Here is a 23,057-nt window from a genome sequence, read left to right as displayed (position 1 = left end):
ATTAGAATCAGATCACATGATTACCATGTTGATCAAGAAGCAAGAGATCAAATCTATGGTAGCATATTAGAGTCTGGAAGCAAGAGATCAAATCTATGGTAGCATATTAGAATCTGATCACATGATTACCATCTGTGGTAGCATATTAGATTCAAGAAGCAAGAGATTAAATCTTTTCAAGAAGCAAGAGATCAAATCTATGGTAGCATATTAGAGTCAAGAAGCAAGAGAACAGATCTATGGTAGCATATTAGAGTCAAGAAGGAAGAGATCAAATCTATGGTAGTATGTTAGAGTCAAAATTTGAAGTATGTTATTTTTGTTGATTTCTGATCTTTTTCGCATTTAACAGATGTTGACTTTAAAACTTTGTTGTAGATGATTTATTTTTGTTGGAACACCTGGAGTTGTATAAACGGTCTGTGGCCAGTATGTACTTTCATGCACATGTAGGTGGGCCCATTCTTACCAACAATCTTGGCACCACTTTCCCATCACAGTTGGTCACAGATTCATTGCTTTAATTCTCTCTAATAAGTTTCTGTCGTTGGAGGGCACATGTGGCAGGATGAGGGCTTTGGAAGTAGCATCTGTTTCTCAAGTTGATTTACACTTTATGCAGCATATGCAACAAGTTTCCAATATTTGGACAAGTATATGCCTTCATACAGATAAATTTTGTTATTACCTTAATATCAGAGAACTCCATTTGTATAACCTGGAATTTACATGGCATTTGTTTATCAATCATTTCTGACAATCATCTGATTTAATGTGGATATTAATTGCATTTTAATAAAGAGCAATTAACAACAAATTGACTTGTTTAATATCTTGAAGTTATGTGTCTTGATCTACTTGTTTACCATTCGTTAACTTTAAGACCTGCAATATTATAGCACTCTGGGCTGGCAGTCAGTGCCCTTTCCTTGAACTGAAATTGTTTCCCTGTCTTATTTCCCAGCTCTGTCAAAGAATATGGAATGCCATTTAATCTCTCAAGTTTCTCCATTAAGACCCGGATATGCTGAACAAAGGATATGGAGTGCCATTTAATCCCTCAAGTTTCTCCATTAAGACCCAGATATGCTGAACAAAGGATATGGAGTGCCATTTAATCCCTCAAGTTTCTCTATTAAGACTCAGATATGCTGAACAAAGGATATGGAGTGCCATTTAATCCCTCAAGTTTCTCTATTAAGACCTGGATATGCTGAACAAAGGATATGGAGTGCCATTTAATCCCTCAAGTTTCTCTATTAAGACCCGGATATGCTGAACAAAGGATATGGAGTGCCATTTAATCCCTCAAGTTTCTCTATTAAGACCTGGATATGCTGAACCTGCATACCTGGCTCATATCAAGCAATTCCACAAAAAGAAACAGTTCTCTGAACAAGTGGAGAGCAAACATTTAAAGCATATGGGTGGAAGTATATAGTTTTCTCACATTGGTGCAAGTGGAAACACATCTCAACTTAAAAGGCTCTGATAGTTAACATCCTCCTTTTCAATGCTCTCATCTTCCATCACTTTTAAGGGCTACTGTTCCACAATCTCAGGCACATGTCAGCATTATGGAAGAAACGATATAGACCAAAAACAAAGACCTTTCTGACCTTTATATGAACTTTTACTTGTCTTAACAGAAGTCTTTGACCCTTTTTTCAAAATGGAATCTTTCTGTGGGTTCTGACAAAGTTTAATAAAATGCCTTGAACCAATGCTTGGAACTTCTTTGGCTAATCTCTTGTACAAAATCTGCTACCTGGTCAGGACCAGTGAGATACACACCTGATCAGCCAGTCAGAACTACCTGCAGTTCCACCATTACGGTTCAGTTTTACTCATGATGGCCCCTGCTTTCATTGCCAACAGTAGGCTCCTGCTAATCGGTAAAGAGACCTTCATCTTGAAATCTTTTTCTTCCATGGACCCCTTGACAAATGGGCATCAACAGGATCATGTAAGGGCTTCAAAGTGGTACCCAAAGTAAACTGTTTATCAGAAACAGGAGATATTGATTGTTCTTACCAGTCAAAGAAGGAAGTGATGATATTTCAGCTCAGGCTCAGACATTTTACATATAATCTGTTGTCCACTCTGCTTGTAAGGAACTAATCCAAGGCCATTTAATTTGTTGTGCTTAACATGAAGTTAGGATGATCATCACTATCATAGCATTTGTGTAAATAAATGTCATGGTGATGAAGAGCAGTCTTTCAAGTTAGACAATAATACAGTCATGCATAGTGCAGTTCTGTGATCAAACCTGTTCTGTGTTAAGCCTGCTTATTTGTATTTGTAAAACTGTCCTGTGTCTGGCTTGCTCAAACCTGTGATCAAAATGTTCGATGTTCAGCCTAGGCAGTCATATGATAAAACATGTCCTTTGTTTGGCCTGATGAAACCTATTGTCAAAACTGTCCTATATTTGCCTATTGTCAAAACTGTCCTATATTTGGCCTGATGAAACCTACGGTCAAAACTGTCCTATACTTGGCCTGATGAAACCTAGTAAGAACTTTCCTATATTTGGCCTGATGAAACCTACAGTCAAAAGTGTCCTATATTTAGCCTGATGAAACCTACAGTCAAACCTTTCCTGTATTTGGCCTGATTAAATCTACATTCAAAACTGTCCTGTATTTGGCCTGATGAAACCTATAGTCAAACTGTACTATATTTGGCATGATGAAACCTACTGTCAAACTGTACTATATTTGGCCTGATGAAACCTGCAGTCAAAACTGTCCTATATTTGGCCTGATGAAACCTACAGTCAAAACTGTCCTATATTTGGCCTGATGAAACCTTGTAAGAACTTTCCTATATTTGACCTGATGAAACCTACTGTCAAAAGTGTCCTATATTTGGCCTGATAAAACCTACAGTCAAACCTTTCCTATATTTGGCCTGATTAAACCTACATTCAAAACTGTCCTATATTTGGCCTGATGAAACCTACAGTCAAAACTGTCCTATATTTGGCCTGATTAAACCTACAGTAAAACTGTACTGTATTTGTCCTGATGAAACCTACATTCAGAACTATCCTATATTTAGCCTGATGAAACCTACAGTCAAAACTGTCGTAAATTTGGCCTGATGAAACCTACAGTCAAAACTGTACTATATTTGACCTGATGAAACCTACAGAGAAAACCTGTCCTATATTTGGTCTGATGAAACCTGCCTGCTCAATCCAGTGATCAAAACTGTCCTGTATTTGATCTGCACAATCCAGTGATAAAAACTGTCCTGTATTTGACCTGTTCAATCCAGTAATCAAAACTGTCCTGTATTTGACCTGTTCAGTCCAGTGATCAAAACTGTACTATATTTGACCTGATAAAACCTACAGTCAAACCTGTCCTATATTTGGCCTGATGAAACCTACAGTCAAACTGTATTATATTTGGCCTGTTCAATCCAGTGATCAAAATTGTCCTGTATTTGACCTGCTCAATCCAGTGATCAAAACTGTCCTGTATTTGACCAGCTCAATCCAGTGATCAGAACTGTCCAGCATTTGACCTGTTCAGTCCAGTGATGAAAACTGTCCTGTATTTGACCTGTTCAATCCAGTGATCAAAACTGTTCTGTGTTTGACCTGTTCAATCCAGTGATCAAAACTGTTCTGTATTTGACCTGCTCAGTTCTACGATCAAAACTGTTCTAAAAACTGCCCTTTGTTGGGCCTAGTCAGTCCTGTGGTCAAAATGGTCCTGTGTTTGACCTGCTCAATCCTATGATCAGAACTGCCCATGTTTGAACTACTTAAAAGAGGTCTTCAGAAAGCCAACCTAAATATCCAATATATCTTCCCTAAACTGATGAGATTTAATTAATGCTACAGCAGTCTAGATCATTCAGTATTTTGGGTCCATGGGAAACCTTCTCTGATGATACTGATGATTTTGCTCTCCAGCTAAAATGGTTCAAATCTGAAATGACTGTTGTGTGTTTTATGTTCTGCACTGTGTTGACAGTTCCACTGATTATAACATATATGTTGGGGTGCCCTGGGTGGCTGTGTGGTTGAAGTGCTCACCTTTACCAATCACTGCCATCTCACCTCAGTCCATGTTGTTTGAGTCTTGGTCTCAGACAGTGTGGGTATGTGAGAAAACTTATCAGTGATTATAGCCAGGGCTTTCCGGAGTTCTTCTCCCACCTGTTATAAAGGCCACTATATATAGCCTATCTTGCACTGAAAAATAGCATTAAATCCCAAACAGCAACAATAACAGATGTGTCAGTCTAGAGACTTAAAGAGGTGGAGAGCTTCTGCATCAAAGTGTCCCTCCACCAAACCAAGCCAATACTTTTATGGTCAGTTTACTGACCACCTGGTTCTGCAACTGATTGAACTGATAAATTTGAGGAGCAAATTGAGGAAATATTTCCTAAGGAAACTTTAGAAACTATTACATTATGTGACTGTACGATTGTCTTTATAAAAACTCCATTATTGACATGGCTAAGTAGTGTCTAAATTCACAACTTACCTAAATAATTAGCACTCCAGCTTGAGTAATGGATGGAAGTGCTACTATCATCGATCATATCTATCATAATAATACTGAAAATATAAATGAAGTTAATGTGTCAGTATATACTTTGAGTGACCACTGCCCAGTCTGTATAAATATAGATGCTCCTAAACTGATAAGGAAAAGTTCATAAGGAATACAATTTGCAAACCCTTTTAGTCAGTTAACAGTATAGCAGATATCAGCACTGCCTAAGTCACATGGCATCAGTTATTAAAGATGGTTTCAAATAATCATGATCCAGATAAAATGAAATGGGTTAAACACCTCCTTAAACATAAATGAATTAGCCCTGAGATCCATGAGGCTAGGCAACTAAAGGATAAATTCCACAGGAAGAAAGGCATGATTAATTTTATAAAATTGAGGATTAAAGCTGAACACCTACTTGATAAAGCAAGAGAAGAATACTACAAACAGGCTGTTGATGAAATCAAGAGTACTAAGACATTGTGGAAGCATCTACAAGACCCTGACCCATTTGAGAACAGTTGTTTCCTTTGGACATGAACAAAATGATAATGTAGCAACATCTGTATAAAATGTTCAATAAATTCTTCACAAGCCTTTCCAGTCACTGTATTCATAAACAGACTAAGATGCCTATTGATCTTGATACCCTTCTGTCATTTACAAGATGCCATTGATAACCTTCTGTCATTTACAAGATGCCATTGATACCCTTCTGTCATTTACAAGATGCCATTGATACCCTTCTGTCATTTACAAGATGCCATTGATACCCTTCTGTCATTTACAAGATGCCATTGATAACCTTCTGTCATTTACAAGATGCCATTGATACCCTTCTGTCATTTACAAGATGCCATTGATAACCTTCTGTCATTTACAAGATGCCATTGATACCCTTCTGTCATTTACAAGATGCCATTGATACCCTTCTGTTATTTACAAGATGCCATTGATACCCTTCTGTCATTTACAAGATGCCATTGATACCCTTCTGTCATTTACAAGATGCCATTGATACCTTTCTGTCATTTACAAGATGCCATTGATACCCTTCTGTTATTTACAAGATGCCATTGATACCCTTGTGCAATTTTAAGAGCTAAATCACATTGTGATAAATATTTTTCAGTAGCTACTGGTAATGTTAGTGAAGTTGATTTTTTATGTGCTTTGTAATTTGAACATTATTACTCTGGAGTGGATGGCATTGGTCCACATATTTGTAAACTGGAGTGGATGGCATTGGTCCATCTGTTCTTAAACTAGAATGGATGGCATTGGTCCATCTGTTCTTAAACTGGACTGGATGGTATTGGTCCATCTGTTCTTAAACTGGACCAGATGGCATTGGTCCATCTGTTCTTAAACTGGACTGGATGGCATTGGTCTGTGTATTCTTAAACTGGACTGGATGGCAATGGTCCATCTATTCTTAAACTGGACTGGAAGGCATTGGTCCTTTTGTTCTTAAACTGGACTGGATGGCATTGGTCTATGTGTTCCTGAACTGGACTGGATGCCATTGATCTATATGTTCCTAAACTGGACTGGATGGCATTGGTCTGTGTGTTCATAAACTGGAGTAGATGGCATTGGTCCATCTATTCTTAAACTAGACTGGATGACATTGGTCCATCTATTCTTAAACTGGACTGGATGGCATTGGTCCATCTGTTCTTAACCTGGACTGGATGGCATTGGTCCATGTGTTCTTAACCTGGTCTGGATGGCATTGGTCCATCTGTTCTTTAACTGGATTGGATGGCATTGGTCCATCTGTTCTTAAACTGGACTGGATGGCATTGGTCCATCTGTTCTTAAACTGGACTGGATGGCATTGGTCCATCTGTTCTTAAACTGGATTGGATGGCATTGGAATATCTGTTCTTAAACTGGACTGGATGGCATTGGTCTGTGTATTTTTAAACTGGTCTGGATGGCATTGGTCCATATGTTCTTAAACTGGACTGGATGGCATTGGTCTGTGTATTCTTAAACTGGACTGGATGTACAATGATCCATCTATTCTTAAACTAGACTGGATGGCATTGGTCCTTCTATTCTTAAACTGGACTGGATGGCATTCGTCTATGTGTTCCTGAACTGGACTGGATGGTTCGGTCTATATGTTCCTAAACTGGACTGGATGGCATTGGTCTATGTGTTCCTAAACTGGACTGGATCACATTGGTCTATGTGTTCCTAAACTGGACTGGATGGCATTGGTCTACATGTTTCTAAGCTGGACTGGATGGCATTGGTCCATCTGTTCTTAAACTGGACTGGATAGCATTGATCCTTCTGTTCTTAAACTGGACTGGATGGCATTGGTCTATGTGTTCCTAAACTTGACTGGATAGTATTGGTCTATGTGTTCCTAAACTAGACTGGATGGCATTGTTCTATGTGTTCCTAAACTTGACTGGATAGTATTGGTCTATGTGTTCCTAAACTAGACTGGATGGCATTATTCTATGTGTTCCTAAACTAGACTGGATGGCATTGGTCTATGTGTTCCTAAACTTGACTGGATGGCATTGGTCTATGTGTTCCTAAACTTGACTGGATGGCATTGTTCTATGTGTTCCTAAACTAGACTGGATGGCATTGGTCTATGTGTTCCTAAACTAGACTGGATAGTATTGGTCTATGTGTTCCTAAACTTGACTGGATGGCATTGTTCTATGTGTTCCTACACTAGACTGGATGGCATTGTTCTATGTGTTCCTAAACTAGACTGGATGGCATTGGTCTTTGTGTTCCTAAACTAGACTGGATAGTATTGGTCTATGTGTTCCTAAACTTGACTGGATGGCATTGTTCTATGTGTTCCTAAACTAGACTGGATGGCATTGGTCTATGTGTTCCTAAACTAGACTGGATAGTATTGGTCTATGTGTTCCTAAACTTGACTGGATGGCACTGGTCTATGTGTTCCTAAACTAGACTGGATGGCATTGGTCTATGTGTTCCTAAACTTGACTGGATGGCACTGGTCTGTGTGTTCCTAAACTAGACTGGATGGCATTGGTCTGTGTGTTCCTAAACTTGACTGGATGGCATTGGTCTATGTGTTCCTAAACTTGACTGGATAGTATTGGTCTATGTGTTCCTAAACTAGACTGGATGGCATTGGTCTATGTGTTCCTAAACTAGACTGGATGGCATTGGTCTATGTGTTCCTAAACTAGACTGGATGGCATTGGTCTATGTGTTCCTAAACTAGACTGGATAGTATTGGTCTATGTGTTCCTAAACTAGACTGGATGACATTGGTCTATGTGTTCCTAAACTTGACTGGATAGTATTGGTCTATGTGTTCCTAAACTAGACTGGATGGCATTGGTCTATGTGTTCCTAACCTTGACTGGATAGTATTGGTCTATGTGTTCCTAAACTTGACTGGATAGTATTGGTCTATGTGTTCCTAAACTTGACTGGATAGTATTGGTCTGTGTGTTCCTAAACTAGACTGGATGGCATTGGTCTGTGTGTTCCTAAACTTGACTGGATAGTATTGGTCTATGTGTTCCTAAACTAGACTGGATGGCATTGGTCTATGTGTTCCTAAACTTGACTGGATAGTATTGGTCTGTGTGTTCCTAAACTAGACTGGATGGCATTGGTCTGTGTGTTCCTAAATTGGACTGGATGGCATTGGTCTATGTGTTCCTAAACTAGACTGGATGGCATTGGTCTGTGTGTTCCTAAACTAGACTGGATGGCATTGGTCTATGTGTTCCTAAACTAGACTGGATGGCATTGGTCTGTGTGTTCCTAAACTAGACTGGATGGCATTGGTCTGTGTGTTCCTAAACTAGACTGGATGGCATTGGTCTATGTGTTCCTAAACTAGACTGGATAGTATTGGTCTATGTGTTCCTAAACTTGACTGGATGGCATTGGTCTATGTGTTCCTAAACTTGACTGGATAGTATTGGTCTATGTGTTCCTAAACTAGACTGGATGGCATTGGTCTATGTGTTCCTAAACTAGACTGGATGGCATTGGTCTATGTGTTCCTAAACTAGACTGGATGGCATTGGTCCATGTATTCTCCAGCTTTTACACCAATAATGGTAAAGCCATCAGCACACATTATAAATAGAAGTATAATCAGTGATAACTTTCCAGATACCTTAAAATGTGTAAAGGCTGTTACTAGACTTATCTTTACAAAGGAGAAAAGGAGGATCCAGGGAACTACAGACCAATATCTGTTATGCCTATATCATCCAAATTATTTGAAAAGTATGTAGCTAAGTAGGTCTATGAATTTTTTTAAATTTACTTTTTTTTCACAAGGCACACTCAAAATTTAGAATATATCACTTGTGCCACCAGTTTATTGGTCCTTTGATTGGGATTGTTTTCTTGACTTCAAGAAAGCCTTTGATTTAGTACATCATGGAATAACTTTGCCAATTTTTATCTGTGAAATGCTTGATAATTCTCCTTGAAACTGGTTTACATCATGCCTAATAAAGGTCTTAACAAGTAAACATTGGCAATATCAGCTTACAAACTCATATTATTAATTCGGGTGTCCCTTAAGGCTCTGTTTTCAGCCCTCTCCTTTTTCTTGTTCTTGTGGATGGTTTTACATTGAGTAATGAATTCAAAAATATAGATTTGTTTGCAGATGATGTAACTTTGTATATACATTTAAAGTGAATATCACTGTGGTCATGTATGTCCATTTATTCATATTAAATTAAAAATATTGATTATTGTTCTAAAATTTAATACTAAGATAATGTAACCAAGGTCTATTCAGTCCTAATTAATGAATGATCTACACCTTAAATGCCATGAAAATAACTTCAAGATCAAAATTATTAATCCATAAGAACTTTTACAGTGGTGACCTGGTACTAAACTTGGTCAAGAAGAGAGGATGTTTGGCCTCTAATAACAAATAACAGGGAAGGATGAATTTATTTTCAATACATGCAGCTTTCATTGTGACATCACAGCACGACATTCAATCCAGTTTGTACTGGACCACACCTTTAGATTGACAGCTTTCAAAATTGCAAAGCTTATTTTAGCATTGCAGGTCAAGGTCTTGTTCATTCAATTGATTACCCCTAACAGGCTGCATAGACCAAGATTTTTATCACAAAATGTGTTGACAGATCTGGGTCTATGCAGTTTGCAGTTGGACCTGACTATATAGCAAGTATAAATGGTAATTAAGATATCAGATATATATTTTATTTGTTTTTTATATACCCACAATCCTAAAAAACAAATTACCTAGGATATTCATTGTTGGCTGACCTGACTTTAAAGCCAAGTGAGGATATGGTATGACACTGCATCCAGCATGTATTGAGTACCACCTCTTTCCCAATTGGCAGAGTGGTCTAACCTTTAACCTTTACAGATCACTGATATCTCATCGCTGTCTGCATGGATTCAAACCTCAGCTTGGCCAACATTGGTATGTGGAGAAAGCTTGCCAGTAGGTGCCCATAAGTCTCTGGTTCTTCCCAGAGTTTTCCTTGCTTCTTTCTTTGCCAAATGTACTGGCTGCCATGTATAGTCTAAAGTGTGCTGAAAAATGCCATTAAACCCACAAAACATACCTCATCATCTTACTAAAATTATATTCAAACACTGGATATATGCAAGGTCCAAACTTGAAAGGATGTCTACTGTCCTTGTTGTGAAATTTACTTCAAATTAAATGTAAATTAAATTTAGTCATATTGATTTGCTGTACTTACGTTTATGAGGTTAAGAAAAGATTTCCATGTATGTTTATCATAATAGACAAACTAGGTGGGTCTATTATATATATATATATATATATATATATATATATATATATATATATATATATATATATATATATATATATATATATATATATATATATAATGGTAGAGTTTTTGAATATAATTGTTTTGAATTACATTTATTGGCAGGGTATTCCAAAGCAGGTCACTTTAGAGAACCCAAGGGTTTCAAAGAACATCAGAGTAATGGGTCCACCAGAGATTACAACCAAGAGGTAATTGTAAGAGTCAGTCACTGTGAATAATAAAGTTGCAGAAAACTTGCAGAGCAAACTAATCTTTGCTAAAATTTCCTCCCCTCCCACTTCACAAGTTTATGAAGAAAGCGTATATAATGATGTAACCTTGATGACTGCAGACAGACAGACAGACAGTGTTGGTTAGTTCTGAATGAGGTTAGGTCCTAGTAGATACTGTTTTATAAATGACATAAATATACTGAAGACATATAATACCAGCATGTTGGTCTGCGGAATTGACTTGGAAATTGCAGATGTTGCTTTAAAAGGGCTCTAATTGATACTTTTGTTTTATAATGTAAAGTGCAAATAACTCACTGGCAGCAGTTATTCATGTTCTATCATTCTCAACCACTTTTGTGCCAAAGTGCTGTCTCTGCAGTTTGTTAGGAGTAATCAGTAGAACAGAGAAAATGAACCTTGATCTGCCAGTATATTAAGTGATATCAGATCAGGGTGTATACTATTTGCAGTTTGGACTCACCTTATAAGTGAGTATATACAGTAAATACAAAAAGTCATACTATTTTTTTGGTATGCAATACATAGAGTCTTGGTTAGCTTAAACCATATTTATTTTGAAAAACTTTGTCAAATGCAGTTACAGACATATGATTTGGGGGATTCAGTAGAAAGCATAAGCTTATAAGCACTGTCTCCCCAGCCATGATTATCCCAATGATTATCCTGTTTATCACTGAAACCATAAAATGTCTCTCCACCATCCTATTGTAACATTTTAAATTATGCATCTGATGTTTGGGACTATTTTCAAGACAAGTTCAGATAGCAAATACTGGTGTAATAATACCAAAGTATTGTTGTTTTCTGGCTGGGCTGCATTTATTTCTGTATAAACTGTGTAGAAAGCTACTTTATACCAACTTCTATAAATAGAGTCACAGTGTAAGCACTGAAAGAGAAGGAATACACACTCTTTGCTTTCAAAATGAAATAAAAATGATAGTTTTTACTGAAAATTATATCTGAAAAAAAATCTTTCTTAGACTATGTGATATAACTTTGAATAACAGTTTTTGATGTATGCTAGGTCTAGGTCTGTTGGTATTCTCAATGCAACTGCTGTGTCTGAAATGGCAGAATTGTGGAGAAATTTCTGTCAGTTTGCTGTATCAGATCTATTTCGTAAATGTAGAAATTGAACATAGTCACCGATCCATATCTGAAGCTCACAAACTGAGTTGTTGAGCATTTAGAATGAACCAGCAAAATTGAACAGCTAGACGACCACAAACCGGAATGTTTTAAATCTCTCAGTGATGAAGCTCTCTTAAGTAGTTCGTTATCTCAGAGTTTTGAAAATCAAAATCTATCATCAAAAAGAGCAGGACTACAGTTCTTTCACTAGGGCTCATTATAATGAAATTAAAACGTTTGGCAAATATATGTGGATGGAATGGGGTTGGGCAAATGAAATTAAAACTCTGTAAATAGATATAGGGATTTTGGGGGAGAGGGGATTCCAATCACTAACATTATAACACTTGGATCCCTCATCCTACAATGTAAGATGCTGACCCTGATGTTACGATGTGGTGGTGAGGGTAGAGCCTTCCCCTCTTCCATCATAACTGTCGGGGTCAGGGTTTCACTTTGCAAGATAATTTAACCCACATCCCTATAATTCTTTACTGACATTCCTTATTTCTTTTGTATGGATCCTTTTTGGTTAGTCATGCCTGTTTATGAACATGAAGAAGGTTTATTCCAAATGCTATGGAAATATCTCATCTGCAGTCTTATGCTTAGCATTACAAAAACCAACTTTTTAATCAACAATACAAATAACAAAGCATTTGTAATCTAAATGAAAATTCAAAAGAGTTTTGTATCGTTTTTTTTTTGTTTATATCTCAATTTCTATAATTATGTTTTATCCACCATTTGAGCCAAATCCTAGCTGCAAGATGATTATATCATTTGAAACCCAGATGCTGCAGTAAGAGGTCTTGTCAATACAATGGCTGCACTGGTGATACCAGAGACAAAGAGGTATATAAACCTCTCACTTACAGGATAAAGTGATTAGTTGAACAAATGAATCAGCCAGATCAATTCCCTCTGATAAGTTGCAATGGTAATGAAACCTGTCAGGGATGGTGGTTACTAGATCCCCCAGCAAATGGGAGGGTACGCCTCCACATCCTTTCATCAGTAACTTTCTAACGATTAATATTTAATCAGAGGTGAAGGTGATCCTCTGCAGGATACCAGTCTGACAGATCCCAAAACCACAGAGAGCTCTTTGAATTGCAATGGAAGTGTATCAGTACGTACATCCAACTCCTCCACAACTACAGTGATTAGAAGAAACGTGAACACTAACAAAAAGAAAAAACATGAACAAGCCAAGCGTTTGCTAATACCTAAGTGTCTATATACTTTAACCTATCTGTACACAATAAAAACTGTTCTGTGTCAGATAATAGAAATCCTCTGATCTGATACAGATCTCTCTTGTAGCAATATTAATTAAAAAGATGAAGTTTTTTATTGGATTTACCAATTACATACTCTACAGCTGGTAGGGATCAACATCTCTGTTTTAATCAACATCTTAATTTTAATGGAATTCCATGCATTTTTATTTAATTGAGCAACTGACGGTTTACACCATGATAAATGTAGAAAAACCAAATTAAACTCTTAAGTGGTTGCTACAGTGCTATTTCAGTGTTGCTGTAATTAAAACTTTTTCCTTATTGCTCCAGAAGCAAAAACATTGATCATTTTGCTTTTAATTGTTTGAGTTTATTATCACTGTTCAATAATCAACCTTTTGTCAGCTGTAAATAATATAACATACAACCTTTTTTATGGCACTAAATAGCCTTACAGTGCTGGTGCACTGTAAAACAACAATCAATCAATCAGTCAAAAACATTGTAATTAATATGGTTTTTAATAATTGTATAAAAATCCTTATATTGTCACAGTTTGAAAATGTATCAGCTATAGTCTGATATCTTTTTTGTTCAATGTCTCCTACTAAACTGCTGAGTTGACATTTATGAACTTGGTACTGTCCATGGCTGTATTGAAAAAACATAGTACCTAACATAATTTGAAGTCCAAGCATAAACACTGCTGATCTGCTAAAAGTAAAGATGAAGGTCTCATTTTATGCAAAATTTGTTTGGCAGCATTTGACCAAATTTTAATGAAAGCATCATGACAGTAGGGTATTTTTGTTTCTATACAGTAATACTGATAAATGAGCAACATTGCCACATTATTAAAGATCCTGAAACCTGTAAACAATAAACAGAAATTGACTGAATTCGATGGAAATTATGCTTGAATCAAAGTCTTTCAAGTGGTGTCAGATGATGCAGATTCTCCTTCAGATATTGTCTACATTACTATAAAAATAAAAATGTCTAAACAACAACTTTTAAAAATCTGCCTAAGGGAATTTAAGCAAACATGCTGTGAAAATCTGGGCATTAAGGAACGATGCTGTACCACCCTCAGATATGGCCACTGTTACTTAAAACAGTTATTAAAGAAACCTATTAAATAAGTCCCTCAGTGGAATTGACTACTTTAATAAAAAGCATCCTACTAACCCATAGTACTGGGGGAACTGGTCTTCATCAAGATATCAGGTTGATGTTAGCCAGTTGAGTTATATTTAGAGGGACTTTAATGCCCCACCCCCACTGTTTAAGGTGGAAGCATTTGATTGGGTTCTCTCCATCCATCTTTCAGTCTGCGAAGTTTGTTTGGCCCTAAACCTTGCAATGTAGGCAAATGAAAATAAGCTTTATACAGTTTTTAAAACCTTGCTGGGCCTTGACCTTTCTTGTATAAATCTTGATACCATTATAGCACACAAGCCACTTGTCATGGATAAATTAAATGTGGTAGGTTTATTTGTGTGGCATACACATTTTGCAATGTAAATCCTGTTGTGCTTTAATCATAAATAGGTTATGGTCTTCATGTTTATAAATCAGTTTCTAAAAACCAAACTTTGTTTCAACTTTTATCATTTTGTAAAAATAGCCTCCTTTTATTTCAGGCATAGCTCTTTATCTCCTGGTCATAGGCATAGTGCTTTAGAAGAAACTAGGAATGAGTATCGACGACTGTGAGTATTTGCACGTCATGTCCTCCTGAATATACTTGCAGAGGAAATTTATTTGGAAGACAATTTCTTTTGAAATAATGTATATGTTGTTAAGATACTAGCTTTGAAATTTGTTATCTTATTTTATTTATTAAATTTTATTCACCACTGTGATAGTAGAAGGGGCATGCACCACTGTGATAGTAGAAGGGGCATGCACCACTGTGATAGTAGAAGGGGCATCTTGTGTTGCTACTGTTAATTAATAATATATCTATACAACTTAAGGGCAGAATGTCCCAAATCTGTTTTAGCATGAGAGAAATACTAAACTTAGAACTGTGGAATTATGCTGTAACACTTTATCATGGCCATAAGTAGGTGATCTGATAAGATTTTAAGGTCATGTCATAAATTTTTAAAGTTTTTGGCAAAATCAGTTACGTATTTTGTACTACACTTAACATGCATCTTGTGAACTTATTAGCTTCAACATGAATGAAAATATTTTTGTTACTGAATTTTGGCATATTAGTTTCTCAGAAATATCAAAGATGGTTTCAGTACTCAGCAGTTAAAAGAAAAGGATAGAAGCAATCTCATCATGGATTCATGGAAATTATTTTTGAGCCATTTTAATATCTTTGAATACCTTTGAGGGACTCTGTTGAGGTCATCATCAGAAGATGTGCATGTGGACACATCCTATGATTTTTGTTAGAGTTACTGCCCTTTTTGACTTGGAACCTGTTATAGTGAATGACAGAATTTTGTGAACACAAGTAGTCTTATAGGGTTCATTGGATCCCCACAAAACTCTGTGTGTTATGCAGTTCATCAGAAGATGTTCATATTGACAAATAATCACTTTGCTCTTGCATGAACACATACTATGATTGCTATTAGAGTTATGGCCCTTTATATTCAAGAGAATATTGTGTATAAAAATTACCTTGCAGGCTTTTTTTATTGCTGTGAGACTTGGTACATATTTTGTGATCATTATAAGATGCATATATTGACAGATATTTGTGCTACAATGATTTTTATGGCCTGAATATTTTTTCAGCTTTTACGGTTGCAACAAAACTCCAATTTGAAGACAATATCATTTTGTCTTTATGTTGGGAAAAAAGTAGTACCATTGCTCAGTCCATATATTTTAAATACTGATAAAAATGTAATTTTTCATAAAGCCATGAAAATTGATATCTATAAAAATAAATTTACATTACATTACACAATACACCACCCCTTTTTCACCTACAGCTTGGGCACTTCCATTGTGTTATTAGGGTGGAATGTGGATGAGTTAGATGTATATTTACATAGACAAATAGCTCACCATTGCTTAAGTTTGATTTATTTCCCCTGACTTTACATTTTCCCTGAGATATTAAAGTTTTAAGTTTTGATCTATATTATGTGAAAGTTTGTCCTAATATGAAACAATCAGTGCATTAATATAATGCTTAAAGCGCAAGATAACTTTTTTTTCCCCTCACAATTTCAGGGAGGAAATGATGCATCAGCAACAAGAACAAATGAACATGTATGAACAGGAGATTGCTCATCTGAAGGAACAGGTATATCATTTTCTAGTGATGATTGTTTGCTCATTTTATGTCATCTCTTTAAAGTAGACAGCTGTTATACTGTCCCACGTTATGTATATTTAATTTGTAATGTGTGTTGGCTTTTGTCCATGATTATATGCTGTGGATATTTAATTTATATTTTGAAATTGATGTTTGTTCATAATTGAGGGTAGGATTTTGGCCTGCCTGACTAATGTCTTTTTTTATATAAACAACATATTACATAGCTGATTCTTGTCTTTGATTTTAGATTATATTTTAAGATTATTATTACTTGGAGGTAACCATCATTACAGGTGTTGAGTTCAAGGTCAAGCTTTTTTATATATAGAAATTAAATATGTTCTAGAAGCAAGTTGTTCACTAATTTGATGGGAAAATGACCTTTATCTTGGTTTTGTTATTGTTCTTAGTTTTTTTGTACAATGTTTGCTTCAGAATTGCTCATTCCTTTCTTAATATCCAAAGTGGAATAAATCTTTTAGTTGAGTTGAATTTGAGAGGAATTATTTATTTAAATTATTAATTAGAATTAGCAAAGTGCTCATTATTACTTATTGGACTAAACCACTATTTTGGAATTATTGTGAATTCTTTTAGAGACATTTTGGATTATATCATTTTGATGTAGCAAGACTGTTAACACATCAACACTATTCCAGGCTATTTGTACATCGGCACATTCAAAATCAGAATTCATTTGGAACACCACTGGAATTCATTCAGGCTACTCTAAACTTTTTGACTTGTGATAGAATGTTTAGGACTATTTGGGATTTAATTTAAAATACTCTAAGTTCTTTTTAAATTTTCACTTTGTAATATAAGGAAATAAATCATTTGTTGAATTTTATAAAACTTGTTGCTTTTGCTCTTTTCTGTTACTTAGTTTAAGGCCATGGAGTCATAACACAAGTATTGGCATAACTGTCCATCTTGGCATTGGTATCCATGCATATAAATATATGTAGAGCCTCATTTCATCTCAACAACTTTTAGCTCTACTAGTCATGGACCAGAAGAACTTGTAAGATGGTCTGTTATATATTGTCCATCCTTATGCATTTGACTAGGGGCCAAACAGATTCTTTAAGCCTGTATGCATACTGTTATACTTGGGATTACAAAACTTGCTTTGGGGGTGTACCTTGATAGTACTACACCTACATCATTGTGACTTATATTTCATTCAAGTGGGGATCAGTCCATGCTCCTCTTGACAGAATCTTATATATACTTGCTCTTTTAGTGAGACTGAATGAGAATACCTTGTTGTCTGCTCATTGCTTCCTCTTACTTCTGGGGACTCAAATGTTACAGCTGTCCAGAGAAATGTGGATACCTTGCAAGGACACCTTTCTGCTTGGATCCCTTTTTGGATCTAAGTTTCATCACTATCTTAGTTGGTGTAAAAATTAGGACAGGTATCTGAACCTCACTTCCTTTACATCAACACTAGAGTTCAGGTGTGGTGCTCACCTAGAACTCATGGGATTAGTCCTGCAGGACCAATGGTCTTAGTAGAGATATTTTCACATCAAGAATCCAGAAAGGTCTATTTTGTTTTATCAGACATTAAGGATGCTTCAACCTCACAAGCCATTGCTACATCATCATCGCTGTGGACAACATGTAGGTCATAGTATATGTCAAGGGGCACTCATTCACTTTCTCTCTGCGAGGATTTCTGGGACTCCCTCTGTTGAACAGCTTCAGAGTAGATCATTTTAGAGACTGACATATTCAGGACAAGAGGAATCAGCTGATGGACATTTTAACCAGACAGGATTGAGTGGTCCTCATTGAGTGGTCTCTACACCTGTTTGTAGCAGAGACACTTTTTATCTGTGGGTGAAGGTAGACTTGTTCATAATGAGGCAGAACAACAGGCTCTTTCTCTATGTCTTTTCACTGACAGAGCAGAGGGTATGGTCATTGGATGCCTTTTATCTGTTGTGGGTTCAGATTTACACCTATGTCTTCCAACTTTTCAGAATAGACTTTTAGGTTCTTTACAGAGTCAGGACATCCAAGTCACAGGTCATCCTGAAAGCTCTCCTGTGCCTCCAGCAATCATGACTCAATGATCTCCTTGACCTGTTGGTTGGCAGTTCTCAGGAATCACCAAAAGGAGGGATCTGCCATCGTAGCATAGATCATACACACTGCTTTCCTTAAATTCTCCACTTTTATATGAAACATCTTTATCTCTTGTTGAATATATAGCATCTTTATCTCTCGTTCACATAAAAATACATTTATTATTTCATCATATAATCATTTCAGAATGCAGTTGTTTTATTCCTCATCATATCAGAGTAATGGAACATACTAATTTGTACAATGTAGACATTATGGTTCCTGTTTTAAATAAATGGTTGGAACTTATTATTTTGTGGTATGGTTAAATGCACTGAATGGACTGGTAAGTGAAGATGTAAAACAAGAAAATTAACCTAACCAAAGTTTGATTTTTGGATACTAGTTGATGTGTATAATGTAAGTTTTATGGCTTTTTGGCAGTCCATAAAAAATGGCTAGAAGCATATGAAATAAACTGGAATTGTTTTATTCTGTTTATTATTTTTCAGTTGCGACTTAAAGATGCAGATTATGAAGAAGATTTAGCTAAAATCAAACAACAGATGACAGCAGAACAGAGGTAACACATATCATAACCTGATCATTGAGGAAATTAGTAATCAAATCAGTCTTCTATATTTTCACTCTCCTTAATCATCACTCTTTTTTTCATGTTGAAAGGAACGGTAACATCAAAATTTTCAATAATTCTTCATTTTCTGTAAGTTGCAATGTTTTAGTGTCATTAAATATTAGCAAAACATTAATTTCAGAATGCTAGAAATTTTTTTATTGAATTAGTGCAATGCAAGGATATATTTTTTATGTCTTGCTATATCTATAAATTAAGGTAGTGTGTGCTCATATGATGTGATACTAGCAGTGTAAACCCAAAAGAAAAAGGGATTGGCATTTAAAGCATATATTATGATTTTTGCTTAACAAGATGTTATCATAACAATTGGTTTGCTTTCTAAATTTGCTAAAATATATTCGGTAATGTTTGTGATCTTCAGTATATTGCAGTCTTGCAAGTTTCCTTCCATCAGTTTTAGTGATATTTAACCATGAGGCCTAGTGAAGTTATAGTTATGGACCATCGTTGATATTTACAACTTCTCCTATAATGCTTGACCAATTAGGATATGATTTTACAGGGAACATTTTGGCATCATGGCCTATCAAATTTGATGATCCATTTTGGCATCATGGCCTATCAAATTTGATGATCCCCCATTTAGTATGGCCACCATTACTAAAAATAGAAAAACTTTTTTCAAGAACTGCTCATTGAATTTGACCGAAAGCATCCTGGCATAGATTGTATTCATATTTGTACAAATTATGCTACTCTGCTTATACATATGAATGACCACCATTATATCAAAATTGAAAAACAGCAACCTTTAAATGACATCTCAAAAACCACTGAAAGAATTTGATGATATTTGACACTGATCATTCTGTAATATATTCATTATGATTTTCACAAATGATTATGTTCTGCCATCTGATATTGCTAGCATTATTAAAAGTAGAAAATACTTTAAATAACTTTTAAAAAAACCCACTGAACAAAATTTGACCTGGACAGAGCATCATGGCTTGTATGGCTTACATGTTTGGACATGGCCAAAAATTACTCAAACTAAAAAGGTCTTTAAAGAGCTGTTTGTCAAAAACCACTCAGAAAAAGTTCTGCAGAATTTAACAAAATGTGACATAGAATATTCTGGCATTAAGGGCTTTCATATTTATACTATTGACGTTGATTTGCCATTAAATCTGACCACCATTACATAAAATAGAAAATTGTTTAAATGTGTTATCCAGAACCACTTAATGCAATTTGACCAAATTGACAGAATTGGTAATAATTGCTTGAAATTTTGGACAAATGATCCCTATCTGTCATCAAATGATCCCTATCTGTCATCAAATGATCCCTATCTGTCATCAAATGATCCCTGTCATCAAATATGGTTGCTGCTCCTAAAAATACAAAAATCCATCTTGATCAAACTTTGAGAGCTAGTTGTGTTTTATCAATATATCAGACAGATTTGGCTGCACTTGCTGTGTATTTTTTGTTTGTCAGCACATCAGCACACAAAAGGTTATATGCTGAGGCAACTGAAGGAAAGTGCGTTGCTCAGTGGTGGTTGACCCAGCCTGATATGGGTAGGATTTAAACTTGCATCTTTCTGGTTGCAAATCCAGTATCCTTATCACCACTTTGTGCAGTATTGGTGTCAAGATTTATGACTCCAATTTTGTAATGTAGTGGCAAGTGAGCAACATAATATCAATAAGTATGAATGGAATATGAATCATAATGTCAATAAGTATGAATGGAATATAAATCATAATGTCAATGGAATATAAATCATAATGTCAATAAGTGTGAATTGAATATGAATCATAATGTCAATATGAATCACAATGTCAATAAGTGTGAATGGAATATGAATCATAATGTCAATAAGTATGAATGGAATATGAATAATAATGTCAATAAGTATGAATGGAATATAAATCATAATGTCAATAAATATGAATGGAATATGAATCATAATGTCAATAAGTACGAATGGAATATGAATCATAATGTCAATGGAATATGAATCATAATGTCAATAAGTATGAATGGAATATGAATCATTATGTCAATAAGTATGAATGGAATATAAATCATAATGTCAATAAGTGTGAATTGAATATGAATCATAATGTCAATAAATATGAATGGAATATGAATCATAATGTCAATAAATATGAATGGAATATGAATCATAACGTCAATAAGTATGAATGGAATATGAATATGATGTCAATAAGTATGACTGGAATATGAATCATAACGTCAATAAGTATGAATGGAATATGAATCATAACGTCAATAAGTATGAATGGAATATGAATCATAATGTCAATAAGTATGAATGGAATATGAATCATAACATCAATAAGTATGAATGGAATATGAATCTTAACGTCAATAAGTATGAATGGAATATAAATCCTGTAACTTGTGTATATCAGAAGAATACCTTGAGTGAGTACAATGAATTTCTTGCTACTTTGGGTTTAAGGTCAGTGGTCATAAAATGGGCTTATGAATTACAATGACCTGCAAAAATCAATAATTCAAACAAGTAGTATCAACAGAGTTTAACAAAATTTGGTTAGTGGTTAACATCATGATTATTTGAGAGACAATGATAAGCTCCTGTGATCTAAGATTCAAGGTCTAATGTCATATATATATATGCTCTAAGATAAGTCATTTCCACAAATAAGTTGAACCTACATATTTGACCGTAAATTTGTAGCCTATGTCATTAATTCAGATAAAGGTAACTTACAGTTTTAAAACCATTACTGTGTACCTGTTTTTCCTATAATCATTTGATTATATCTGAGTGTTACGAATTATGAGATTTGATATATGAATGTGAAATAAAGAAAATTGAATGACAATTATGTAATGGGTTGTATTACATGTTTCTTTATGGTGTTGATTGTTCCCAGGAGAATATTCAGCTAATTTACCATTATCATACATAGTAGTGAAAAGATTAAAGCCAGTTATATATGTTAAGAAAATGAAATGACAGTTGCTACATGCCTAATTTCACTAACAGTAGGTGGAAATGTAAATATATTACCAACAGAAAGTAAGTAAAATATTCAAACCTAAAAGTAATTACACTAAAGTTCTGATTATGCACAGATGTTTACAAGACATGAAAACTAAATTAGTCCATTCAGTAATTAACAGTGTTCATTACAGTGCGTGGATGTAAATGCCCTGATTTCCTCCTCATTATTGCTGTCACTCATCAAAATCTACTGCAGCAGGTCATCATTATTTGCATTTGAAGTCATTCATTCAGTGCAGTGTACAATTATTTTAAAAACTGTTAACCCTTAAAGTTCTTGTCGTGATGTAAGTCACACCAGTAGTGTTTGTTGCAACATGTCTTTATCATGTAGGCAACTGTTTACACATCTGGTTCTTCAGCTTGACATGAATGGTTAAATTAAATTTGATTGGTACATTGGGCCCTGGAACAAGCATTATAATTGTAGTTTGTACCTTGCATCAAGGAAGTTTTACAAATGCATATTTTAAATATGGCTACAAAAAAAAAGCCCTAAAATGGCCTATTCCCAGCATGGTCCATCTTCAGATGATGATTTCTTTTGGCAAATACTGGCTTATGCTAGTTATGATGACAACAATTTTAAAGTTAAGAAGTATATCAGATTGTTGGAGCTTGAAAGTGTTCATAGATATACCAGTGAGTGATTTTGAGCCTGAAATGGCATTAAATACAGGTCTGATGTACATGCTGGATGAACAGAATTAGATGGCATGGTGGCCAATCCCCAATTTAGCTGTATTTGAGATTAAACATAGAAAAGAAAGAATGCCAAGCCTAATTAAAATACAAACAGTTTAAAAGCAGAGTGCAATTTTCATTTCTATCTCAAACAGTGTAGCCCTGCAGGATTGTGTGCTACAAAACTAAATGGCTGTATAAGGGTTAAGATGAACTGAATAAATAAGAATAAAAAATGAAATTTAGAAATAAAGACATTTTTTTGATCCAAATACCTCTATCTGGACATGCAGACTATGGTACTAAAAACCCTAATACAGCATTATGAAACAGATAAGAAATCTGGTATAATAGTCAGTAAAGCAC

The 23,057-nt window shown here is 35.2% G+C and overlaps 1 protein-coding gene across 4 annotated transcripts in view; it reads left to right on the top strand.

Annotated features, from left to right (window-relative positions):
* LOC149779856 (protein fantom-like) overlaps window positions 1-23,057 on the top strand; it is a 197,238-nt gene that overhangs the window by 25,610 nt on the left and 148,571 nt on the right. For all 4 annotated transcript variants that reach the window (XM_089936526.1, XM_089936527.1, XM_089936524.1 and 1 more), the window contains exons 7-10: window positions 10,463-10,548; window positions 14,618-14,686; window positions 16,179-16,251; window positions 18,855-18,925. In XM_089936526.1, the coding sequence (XP_089792652.1) occupies window positions 10,463-10,548; window positions 14,618-14,686; window positions 16,179-16,251; window positions 18,855-18,925 (299 nt within the window). The remainder of the gene's footprint in view (window positions 1-10,462; window positions 10,549-14,617; window positions 14,687-16,178; window positions 16,252-18,854; window positions 18,926-23,057) is intronic.

This window comes from Sinohyriopsis cumingii, chromosome 16 (genome assembly GCF_028554795.1).
Source record: "Sinohyriopsis cumingii isolate HCF-2022 chromosome 16, ASM2855479v2, whole genome shotgun sequence".
Classification (NCBI taxonomy): domain Eukaryota; kingdom Metazoa; phylum Mollusca; class Bivalvia; order Unionida; family Unionidae; genus Sinohyriopsis; species Sinohyriopsis cumingii.
Note: the sequence above shows the minus strand (reverse complement) of the source record. Positions and strands in the feature narration are given on the sequence as shown.